Source organism: Protomyctophum parallelum, assembly GCF_964188405.1.
Source record: "Protomyctophum parallelum genome assembly, chromosome: 13".
In the NCBI taxonomy this organism is placed as follows: domain Eukaryota; kingdom Metazoa; phylum Chordata; class Actinopteri; order Myctophiformes; family Myctophidae; genus Protomyctophum; species Protomyctophum parallelum.
The window spans coordinates 32,520,552-32,532,684 of NC_139708.1; the positions used below are offsets into that span (position 1 = coordinate 32,520,552).

At 42.4% G+C, this 12,133-nt stretch overlaps 1 protein-coding gene across 2 annotated transcripts; it reads left to right on the forward strand.

Moving 5' to 3' along the window:
- Nucleotides 1–4,406: 4,406 nt before the first annotated feature.
- LOC310869091 (thioredoxin, mitochondrial-like) lies at nucleotides 4,407–10,879 on the forward strand. Of its 2 annotated transcripts, none has more exons than XM_083779681.1 (4): nucleotides 4,407–4,468; nucleotides 6,842–7,122; nucleotides 8,384–8,507; nucleotides 9,918–10,879. In XM_083779681.1, exons 2-4 carry the CDS (start codon nucleotides 6,842–6,844, stop codon nucleotides 10,032–10,034), a joined length of 522 nt encoding a protein of 173 aa, XP_083635807.1. In that variant the 5' UTR covers nucleotides 4,407–4,468; the 3' UTR covers nucleotides 10,035–10,879. The 2 variants fall into 2 exon arrangements, with proteins under 2 accessions (XP_083635807.1, XP_083635806.1); XM_083779680.1 differs by lacking the exon at nucleotides 4,407–4,468 and adding an exon at nucleotides 4,759–4,863.
- Nucleotides 10,880–12,133: the final 1,254 nt, after the last annotated feature.

The window sequence follows — 12,133 nt, forward strand, 5'->3', positions numbered from 1 at the left end:
AATTTCCGGTGCAATGTTTATTTGGTGGGAACAGGGGTGGTGGGGGGAGGTTCAGGCTGACTTTAAAAAAAAGTGAGTCTCACTCACAAACAGTTTTGGGCTGCATTTGAGGGTAAACATGTGCAGGAGGGGGCTGCGCGAAGCGAGCACTGACCAGGACTAAGGCGCGTGTGTTCTTGGCCTGACACGCAGATCCCCACCTTAGCAGGGACACAGTGCATGGCTCTGTTCAGACCCCAACCGCCACAACCTCATAAACAACTAGGCTACCCCCTCTCACCTCCACTCGCCTCAAGGGAGAGTGCCCTCTGCTGGGGAAATAAGGACATCAGGAACCAAGAAGATTTGTATAGAGAGAAAAAAATCACACCCTGTGAAGTGAGAGGCGCTCTTAAGGCTCATTCATAGTATGGATTTACGGTGGTGAGGTGTCCACCGAACTACAACATGACGTCACCAGCCGCGGTGAAGAGCAAACCACCCACCCCAGCACTTCTCTCTGTTTTTACTCACCACCGCTCAACGTTATTTCAGCTCCGGTGGTCACCTCACCACCGAAAATCCAGACTATGAATGAGCCTTTATCATTATACATCATAATATCATCTCATTCCGGCCAATTAGAATTTGCATCCTCACCGTCGTCTTCAATGTTTGTGTTTATGCAATGTTTGTATTTACACAAACACTCAAAGCTGGCCATTCATTGTCAATGGCATTTAATGTTTGGCCATTCATTATGGGATTTAATGTTTGTGTTAGGATAATGTTCATGTTTGCACAGACCCTCAGGGCTGGACATAGCGCCCCTCAAAAAGTTGGGGACCTAGGCTATATAATGGTTTATGTCCACATTGCTTGTTCAGGTTCTGAGACATTATTCAACACTACAAACTCTGGGATGTTTGGGGGAATATTCTCCACATAACAAGACCTGAATCTAAAATGCTGACCAGTATGTAGCCACGGACTAGAGACCTGAGGGTCAACAGACCTATGGAGACTCCATGTCCTCGTCTACCTCATTATCTCACTTCCTCCTCAAAGGGAGAGGACCGAGGAGTGGTACAGGCAGGGGTCGGAAGGGTGTGTTCGGGGAGGTGCAGGGTGAGGGTGGTGGGGAGTTTTCAGGCAGCAGGAGGGGCACACAGAGAAGGGAGCCAGACTGACAGATAGGAGGTAGGAAATGGGGGCGTCTGTCTCTCCTGTGGTTGGCTGCTGTGTCTGAATAACCCTCTCTGTGGCCTGCCGGTCGGCCGCCGCTGGACGCAAATAGCTGCTGTTGGTTGCGCTTGTTTGGAGACATGGGGTCCTTCTCTCTCTCTGCCATGTCCAGACTCTGCAGCCATTCACAGAGAGTGTCATCGTCTCTGTGGCTCTCAGAAATTAGGGATAATGTATCAGCGCCTACAGTTCTTCGCCTTCTCCTCCTCCTCCTTTCCTGTTGCTTCTCCTCGACAGCCAAAGAGTTTACCCTGGCATCCTCTGCTGTATGAAGTGGAGACACCACTTTCACCAATCTCCTCCTGTTTTCATCAAGGATCCTTGAAGGCAGAGAGGGAGGGAGAGAGAGTAGTCTTTGTTGCTGTCTGCTCTGTGTTCCAGTTGCTATTAAAGATGACATGCTTGTAAGAGCCCCTGTCTTCGACACCTCACGCTCATGTGAATCGTAGTCTACCTCGGGTTGAGTTTGCAGTGATTTTAAGGCTGTGCTGTCGCGACGGTGTTCTGAGACCACATCGCTGCGGGCCTGAGGCCATGGCTGGGTACCACAGATGCTGCTTGTTGCCAATATGTCCTCACAGGTGTGCGTGGTGGCCAGAGCTGTGGATGGGTACATGCATGTGGGTAGCACTGCCGTCTGCCTGTGGAACATTGAGCGGAGGCGACGGTGGGGGGGCAGACTGTCTGAAAGGCCCTTCAGTCCGATGCTGCGGAACAGCGGTGGGGGTCGCAGGTTGATGGAGGTTCTGGACTGTCCGACTTTCCTCCGAGCATCGTTGTCCATCTTAACACCTTGTTCTATGATGTTGGTGGAAAATTCTTCAATGTTGTCCCAGTCTGGACAATGGGGAGGACATTCTGCTGTTCACGCGGTGGTGGTGCTGACCAGGATGTGTGCACAAGTACCACGAATAGTTCAAAGTCAACAAAGATCTGGTGGAATAGAACAAATGTTGATATTGATTGATTAGATGACATTGTCATAAAGGTGTTCATTTCCTTCTAGCATCGCCATAATGCATACAGTACCTTCGGAAACAAAGGTGGAATCATAGTAAATCTAGGAAAAATGATCTATCTATCTATCTATCTATCTATCTATCTATCTATCTATCTATCTATCTATCTATCTATCTATCTATCTATCTATCTATCTATCTATCTATCTATCTATCTATCTATCTATCTATCTATCTATCTATCTATCTATCTACTGTCGGTCCGTCCGTCCGTCCGTCCGTCTGTCTGTCATCCATCCATCCACCCAGAAATATACCAGTGTTATCAGCAATACCTGATATGCCTCTTCAGTCTTACAAAAACATACAAATAAAATATAATAACAATAATTATAGAAAAATAATTTGAAATATACAAGAGGTATAGAATCAACCAAAAATGGAGAACTCACAAAGATGCAGTGCTTTCTCTTGTGCTCTTCTCTGTATCATACCATACTGGATATGAGTCACGCTGCTTGCTTGCTCACTACCCTGTTTTCAGTAGCCTACACTGAACAATGCCCCTTCACAACACCTTTCTCACTGGCTGTTCATCTCTGTAGCCTACACATCCAAACACCCGCCCCCCCCAGGGCCCCCACACAACCCTCTCTTCCACTCTCTTTCATCCTGTAGTGCTCCCTGACATGGAAAAAAGTGGAAAGTGCCAGATATTGCCTATAGTGCCTACCCCTATGTTTTTAACTCCATCAATTATTCAATGAATGGCAAGACTGCATTTCTCATTTCCCCCCTGAACCTGACTGCATAACTACAATTACGATATGAGTATTTTAGTTTTCATGATATTAGGCTATAGGTTAAACTTAAGCTGACCACACACAGACAATGATAAACAAATGAAATATTGGGGAATATAAATGTCCCTGTAAATGTACCCATTCTGCAAACTGTTAATACAATTTTCATTCAACCAATTCCCCCTCATCAGAGTAAACGGTGCAATCTTCCTACCTACATGACTGCCTGCCTAAATATGTCCCAAACCGCCCCCTAAGGTCTTCCACTGCTGGCCTGCTCGCTTTGCCTAAAGAAATGGCAACTAAAAAATACGAGGAAGCAGCTTTTTGCTTCTACGGGCCGTCGGCATGGAACAAGCTCCCACTGTACCTTCGTCAGGCAGCCTCTGTAGACATTTTTAAAGCTCAGCTCAAGACCCACTTCTACAACATTGCTTTTAATTGATCATTTATTTTTTATTTATTTTGTTATTCATGTCCCCATTACTGCTTGTTTTTTTAATGTCGTTGCCTTGCTTTTCTTTTATTCTCCATTGTTCTGTAAAGCACAATTTGTCATGAAAGGTGCTATACAAATAAAGTTTTGTTATTATTATTATTATTATTATCAATAACCCAATCATATAGCCTAGTAGGCTACCAATTAATATAAATGAACTTTTCTTTAAACGCATTAAAACAATATAAAACAACATTCATAGCCTACTCACTTCCAAATGTGGCCACAGTGTGGCGGTAGTCATAAGCACAGGCGCCGGTACACAGTCTGCGCGGCACCTTTTATCTGTAATGCCGAACGGATGTAACGAAGTTCTTTGGCGGAAGTATTTTTAGTGAATAGATCCCATGGCCGGAGAAAAGGTCTCCCTGTGATTTGCTAGTTGGTTGTTAGGCAACAGCTAGCCTCGGAAACCCAGACGTTTTTGTTTCTTTCTAAACTACCGTCCACTACACTGTAACAAAAATTAAAAGTCACTGCTTTTTGAGGGGCGCTAGCAGCTCATGTGCACATGGCACGTAGGCCTACCACGTTATGTGATGATTGACTGAGCACGGAATGTGATGATATGTAATTGATGATAAGAGAGCCCTGAGCCCCCCTCAATTCACTTTTTTTTAAAGTCACGGCTATATCTTAATTTGACACGACGTACAATATAACTGCCTTATGTTTAATATATTATTTGTTTAAATAGCAGATTTACAAGCTCACGGAATGAGCTTGTAGATCTGCTTTTTTCACTATATATTTTTGACAAATGTGTAAAGATATATATATATTTTGTAATTTGTCCATATGGTTAACGAAACTCCACTTTTAGATGCGATATCTACGAATGTACACTCAAGTAAGTTAAATAACTGCATTTAATTCACAAAGCTAATTAGACCGCCTGTTCCTCCGGACAATGGGATTCAAACTACATGTAATTATGCAGTGAGTGGTCCGGGGGCGGACAGACACCACACCGTGACCGCACGGTAAATGTTTTTTTATTTAACATGTATCATATGTTATGTGTCACAATGTGTGCGATGTACTGCTTTTGCGCGTAGCTACGCTCCGTTTTGATCATTTGTGTTTATAAAACACCACGAGGAGGAGGAGGAGGAGAAGATAAGGAGGTGAAGGGGCAAAGTCACACGGAGGTTATTCGAGGAAAAAGCAGCTTAATTTACCTTTCGTCGCGTGTGTCGCGGCGACACTTGTTTTTTTAGTTGAAAACACGTCAATTTATCGAGCGACACCCTCGCGCGACAATTAAAAGTACATTTAAGCCCTTTAAATGCCTACTAACTTTAGGGGGTTGCGAAACACATCTGACGTCATTTTTCAAAACAACACTGTAAAGTCGGGTAGCAGCAAAGAAGTTCAGGTGTGTGTTTTAAACTTGTAAGAAGTTAAGAACGTTTGCCGAACAATATTAATACAACAACAGCATGGCAGCGAAGATAGAGCGGGTGAATCTTCTACAAAGAAACGTACTTTTTATGTTGCATTACATCACACACATTTTCCATAGGTGTTGACATGTTTGAAGTGCGACATCTTTCCTAGGCCATGTAATGATGCCCGATTTTAGACTGTAAAGAGATAGTAGCGAAATACAAATGGCTGTCAGTGATTGTTGGGTCTGCTTTTTTGTAATGTTCGCCCATGACATGATGGAAACGCCAAGTTGAAAGTTGTTTTGAGTCGTCTGAGCAGTGATCGACCTACTTGTTAGTAGGCTACAGATGTTCTAACAAGCTTTCCTACATTTCCTACACTAGCTAAGTTGTTTGACGCTAAGTTGTTTGACACTGACTAGCCAAGTTGTTTTGACTTTGAGTCAGAGTACAAGTAGGTCTACTTGTTGTTATGTTATGTTTAGTAGTACAGAATAGATGTTTTAACAAGCTTTCCTATACACTTTCCTACACTAGCTACCATTGCAATCATGAATGTATGCTAGATCAAGATGTTATGAAGCTCAATTAGATTAATCACTGAAGAGTCGTACATTCACCCATTGTACACCCCATTTTCATACAGGTGATAACCAGGCTTGCCTTACATAACTGTTCAGACTGCCATTACAGTGCCTATATGGCCTTGTCCCAGCTGCTGCACAATTCATTTAAAGTAATCTAAACTACGAGTTCTAATGTGCATTCTGTCACAATAAGGGCATATAGTAGTTATTCTAGTGTTATAGTCGAGTCCACCTAAAGTGAGTCAAAGTAAAGACCAAGGGGATCTGAGTCAAGACCGAGTCTGGGAGGGGGTCGAGTCCGAGTTGAGACCGATGGGAGGCGAGACCGAGTCAAGACCAGATATTTTTCTTATTTGATATGTACAGATGTAGTATTACAACATTTTTGATTCATTCAAATATTTATTTGAAATATCAAGCATAATAATAAACAACCACAGGCTTCAACACACAATATAAAAAAACACCTCGAAAGCTTGCACGTTGTGGAGATAATTTTAAAAGCAATATAATGCAGTGAAATGAAAATGCCATGCGCTCTGCACTGCGTGCGTAATTCTCTGCTTGCCAACACTTTATTTGTGCTTTTTCGTTTCATAGAGAATTCAATCATCACTGATACACCACATTTAAATAGACTTCTCTATAGTTAGTATAGAGAACTTTTAATTATAACAATAGAATTGGCCAATGCCAAGCTATGAGAGAGAAGAGATGTGCGTCGGATGTGCTCCGGTACATAACAAGAAAGACAATAAGACAGCTCGTAATGTTAATGGACTCCTCATAATATGGATATAATAAAATGATTTCTTTGTATTGTAGTCATGTAGTGACTCGAGTGAACTCTGGGGGAGTCCATTGGTCCGAGACAGAGTCAAGTAAAAAAACACTAAGTTATTCACAATCTATTACAAGTAATAGATATGAGCATGCGGTAGGAATATATATATATAAAATAATTACCTGTAATTAACAGTAGGTCCGTTATATCACCAGGAATCTTGATTATTCGTCTTATTTTGTCAGCTGTTGCTCTGTAAGCCTTTCCTCATATCCAACCAATACACAATAACTGGAACATTCATAAGAGCAAGCAACAAAAGGCATTCAAATAAAAAAAAGATTATAATCTTTTTCCACCAGTAGTAGTCATGTCAGCTGATCTACAAGCTCACAATGCATCACATTGTCTTGTGACACATGAGTACATTTTTGACAATTTTCGCCTATAATGACATGATAACAATGTTCAATATCATTTTAATCATCATGCAAACTTGGAACTCTTCTGAAACCACAGCTGAATAAAGAACCAAAACATGCTCTATTCTTATTTTTTCTTGTTTTTGTTCTCCTATCCCACCTTCCTCTTCAGATGGCTCACAGGCTGCTTGTCCGTAGAGTTTGGACCTTCACTGTGAATGATGTCCGCTGTCTCCCAGTCTTCCTGTCCTCTACAAACTCAAAGCTGTCCTTCTCCACGTCGCTGCAGTCGGCTGCACCCAGTGTCAATTTCCTGTCTCCCTCAGGCTCGCTACCTCGCTCCCTCCCCCACACCTTCCGTCGGGAGGTCTCCTTCAACATCCAAGACAACGAGGATTTCACAGATCGGGTCATCAACAGTGATCTACCCATCTTAATCGACTTCCACGCCCAGTGAGTATCTCTCAGGGAGCAGCTGTATGAAGGACTGAGCGGAAACCAATTGATTTGCATTGGTAATGAATTATGTATGCTCTGATATAAAACTGCTGTTGGGAAGTACTCCAAAATGTTAATTTTTCAGAAAATGAAAAAATATACATTTATCAGGAAATGAAGAAAACCTTAATATTTTGAAAACAAAGCAATACTGCCTCATCAAAGTTGGTGTTGTGAATTTATACTTGCATGAGAGGGGGGAGACGTGATGGAGTTTTGCAATTTTTTTAACCAACAATCACAGACGTAAAGGTTGTTCAATAGCACAGATTTATGCAGGAAAACCCCCCACCTGGCGAAATGGTACACAAAGCCTACAAATGGTCTCCTAAATATAGTAGGCGTGGTTTGCTTCTCCCGACCTCCCCCCTCAGATGCTGTGTTCACGTTCATTCTCCCATTGGAAATGAATAGACTCCAACATTCTTCCCGTCTCCTAATAATGTTACCGCCCATCTCACGCACATACGGGAAGTAAAGCAAAGTTGGCCTCTTGCTAATTTTCCTCTTGGTATGTACGGCACGCCAACTAACTCAACAATGAAGCACTAGTGGGTATTATTGCAATTTAACGACACTGTGTGACCGTTGAGGTTGTACAGAAGGGCTCATGACTGAGGATATATTGCTCTAGAGACGGTGACACACACACACACACACACACACACACACACACAGTATATATATAGCTTTAGATGACCTCTATTGACCCAAAACAAATTCTCAATGCCTGCAGAAGTTGACGGGTATATACCCTGCTGGAACCATTGGTAGTTTCCATCAGTCGTAGTTTCAACAAAATACTTTTAATTAATAAATAGAAATTGCAATATATTGCAAATATTTCCAACAAGCTGGAAATATTCTGAGCATTTAGTATTTAAGAATGAGAGCTGAAGAACGGCATATCTGCTCCGAACTGCTGACGACACATCAGATTACTTCTGCATTATGCAAGTCTTGTTGACATCTATTCTATTGGCTATATTGATGGAAGAGAGATGATATTGATTCATGATATCTCTATCACAGTGTCTATCAATCAATAAATCGTTTGAGCAGAGCTCTCGTTCTTAATAATGTCTTATATATATATATATATATATATATATATATATAGGTTTTATGATAAATAATAATAAATAATAATTGCCTAGCATTTAACACTAAATTCTCATTGCTAACTTGGAGTAATGTACTATTGATGTTTTGATAGGTGGTGTGGTCCCTGTAAGATCCTTGGGCCGAGGTTAGAGAAGGCTGTTGCAAAACAGAAAGGCCGCATCGCCATGGCAAAAGTTGACATAGATGATCACACAGACTTGGCTATCGAATATGGGGTAAGAATTTGTTGACTAATTGAATGTTACCATTTGTAGTCCTAAAACCTGGACAGTTTGTAGTTCTAAAACCTGGAAGTTTCAAGTAAGTTAATGAGTTCCATTCCAGATTTTTCTTTTCCTCATCAGGTTTTTGATTTTATGCAGAAATTTTATTTAAATTTATTTTTTCACCCAGAAAAGACATTTTGTAAACACAATCATCGCTTCTTTAGTTAACTTGTAGGAGTTTTAAAGTTGTCAGCGAGTCATCAGATCGTTATGTATTTCACACTACAGGAGTCTTTTTTTTTTTTTAAGCGACTGTCATTATATCTGTGTGGCTGTGGCTTTCACAATAAACGATTGATAGCCGGCTAGGCATCACACACTGCAAGAGTTCACCAAGATGCGATCCAGACCCGATACATACACACAGGAATAGCCAGGCTACACAGGGTTAAATGTTTGTGATAGCGTATAGCCTACGTGCGCTATAGCGAGACAAGACGTTAAATCTTGATTTTCATTAAATAACACTCTCCATATGTGCACGCACAAGGTCCAAAGGTTTGCTCTGCACTGTTTATTCCAATGTGGTTTTATCAACATTATTCAAGTGAAATGCGTTGGTTTTATAGACTATTTAACAGCATTGGGCTATACCAATATGTAGGCCTACGACACAGGGATTTACCCAAGGAATAAAAGGTTATATTATATATATTATCATCTGATCATCTATCGATGCAGTCGACAGACAGTGTCAGTGAGCACAGCTGTCCTGGGCTCTCATTGGCTGTAATACAGCACTTCTCGGGGGGCGGGCGCAACCCATTTCATACTGTATGATGTCCAGTTGGCGAGAGAGCCAAATATCAAACCTGCTAGGTATTCAGAAACGGTCAGGAAGGCGTCGGTGAGGGCTTTTATCGGCGCTATATCTTCTCGCAGAGCCTTTCACACACAGAGAGCAAAACCTCTGCGATCAAAGCCCGATCTTGTGTCGGCGAGCGCCAAAAATGGTCCCAGACAGCATAATCGGAGCAGATATCGTGCAGTGTGTACGAGCCATTCTGGGCCGTTGAATATATAGCTTGTTTTGACCAAAAATGAAATCTGGGAAAATAATCTGAGATAAATGTATTTTCTTAAATCTGATAACGTGGAGGCGAATGGCAGGTGAAATTTTCACTTCCAGTTCATTTCCGGTTGTATCGGTCTCCTAGCAATCTAGTATCATTCGTCTGAAAGCCAGACTTGGGAGGGGCTAGCACCCCTCAAAATGTATCTGCATAGTTTATCATATGTCCAAAGAAGGGTGACAAGAAGGAATACAAATGGGGGGGGGGAGTCTGAAAAGGAAAATGGGGAGGGAGTTTGCAGTTATGACTGCAAGGGGGAGTTTCTGACTCCTGCCTCTCTCTCCAGGTGTCTGCAGTTCCCACAGTAATCGCCATGCGAGGAGGTGACGTCATCGACCAGTTTGTGGGGCTCAAAGATGATGACCAACTGGACTCGTTTGTGGGCAATCTCATTGGACAATGAATATTTCAGACCTCCATTTTGACGCCAAGTCTGGCCTGCAGCACCAATCCTCTTGAAATAAACAGCCCAATTAACCGGCCCTGTCAATCCCTGCAGGTGCACAACGCTCTCACCCATCCCTGAACTCACTGATTTCTGATCTGTACCGTTCCTCTTTCATTCTGACCTTTCTATCGCTCCTTCTCTATTCTACTTCTCCTCTTCTCTATTTATCTGTAGTCTAGTGATGGGTGTGTGCCTTTGTGGGACTTCATTCCCCTTTTTGTTCAGGTGTTGCTTCCACCTGGCAACATTTTGATCCCTTCCATCATCTGTAATGTAATGGCTCCACACTTGCGAGAGCGGCTGAGTCGGTGAATTACAGTTTGCTATGATAGATTCTTTAGGGTGGGCAACAACACCACTGTACTGTACTTTATATGATGTAATATGAGGGATACATGATTAGTAATAGTATGGAGTTGGGGGAGAATTAACAGGAAAGCTGATGTTTAGGAAAGCTTTATGATGTTGCCATATTGCAGTTCCTGCTGTTGTCCACAAGAGGGTGCGCTTTCTCTAGAATTGTAAGGCGCACAGTCATTTTTACACCATTATGCCTAAAAATGTGAGAGGAATGTGTCAGTCACAGTCTTGTGTGTGTGTGTGTGTGTGTGTGTGTGTGTGTGTGTGTGGTGTGCATGAGCTTCTATCTACATCTGTGTTTCAGGATCTGACTGTGAAATGTGAGTTAGGTGGCAATCAGAAATAGGGTTATGGAGTTTGACATAGATTTTATTCAAATAATAAACTATGTAATATGACCAAGTGAAGTAATAAATAAAGGAGTTAAAATATGTTCTATACTTGGGAGTTTGGTCTGTGGCAAGCATATAGCTTATATGTGTGTAAAGACGATATGTGTAACTTTATCCTAACCACTGTGTTAATTGCCTCTAGTCTAATGACAATGATGCAATGAACCTAGTATTTAAGTATTTCCCCCTCTCTGCTATTCTGGTACTGAAGCCGGCATCTGCCCATAGTGGAATGCACGGGTGCAATGTTTGTTTAGTGTCGGGCTTTTAAGAGCACATGAAAATTATCTTACTGAAAGATGGATTCATGATTTTATTTAAAATGTTCTGGCAGGAGCTATGTCAATTCTATGTCAAACACATTACTGAACACTGGAAATGACTCAATCTGTTTGTCATGATGTTCCCATGCTGTTCTCTGTTTGAACATGAACGTTACTCACCCGTTCACCAACCCTCTCATCAAACTGGCGGAGTGGAAGGGGGGAGGTGAAGCTCGCCCACACGGCACCCACCACTTAACGCCTCCCACCTAATTACCTCCCACCCTTGTACCCTCAAATCAACTATATGGCTCACAGTCTCTCCCTCCCTCTCATCTCTAGGTCCATCTCTCTGTCTAGCACACCTGAGCAAACATCCCCTCCAGCGTGTGTCTAGTACCTCCCTCTCATTTGTCAAAGTTCCTGATATAAGGAAACCTAGCCTAGCACCCGTCTCTCTGGGGCACAGATAGATAAACCATCGCACACTCACACTCTTGACAACTTCACCTGCTTTAGGTCAAGGGGTTAAATAAACCACCTGCTTATTGCACTGCAGCGCATGTCTTATCACGTCAGCAGTCCAGACTCCAGATGTTAATACCAGTCTCTTCTGTCATCAACCTCAACTTACTCGCTCTGACGTACCACACTGGCGAGGGTTCGGTTCCAAACATCAAGCCTCCACTGGTCCACAGTGCATTTGAGTGGCCTGGGAAGCAATTAGCAACATGACGCATTTGTCCTCACTTGGTGTCAACTGTCAATCACTCAAGACCTCTGCCAATGGATTTCAGATGTTCTGGCATTCATAAATAACAGTTTGCCTTACTTAGGACAGTAAATTGAGGGCAGAGATGGGGGACAACATTAAACCCGGGGTTTGTGGTTATCTGGTCGACACCCTATCCGGTGAGCTACTGGGTCACACCCCCATAGATTACACTTTACCCTAAATCTTGAACTGACTACTTTTGTTGCACCAGCATCACAGGCATCCAGTATTTAGTACTCTGCACCAATACAATATCCTCATCCT

Excerpts from the sequence above, each read along its gene's own strand:
- LOC310869091 (XM_083779680.1), top strand. The coding sequence starts at position 4,774 with ATGCCTACTAACTTTAGGGGGTTGCGAAACACATCTGACGTCATTTTT. Across the intron at positions 4,864-6,841 it reads GTAGCAGCAAAGAAGTTCAG|ATGGCTCACAGGCTGCTTGT; the intron begins GTGTGTGTTTTA and ends CTTCCTCTTCAG. Across the intron at positions 8,508-9,917 it reads ACTTGGCTATCGAATATGGG|GTGTCTGCAGTTCCCACAGT; the intron begins GTAAGAATTTGT and ends CTCTCTCTCCAG.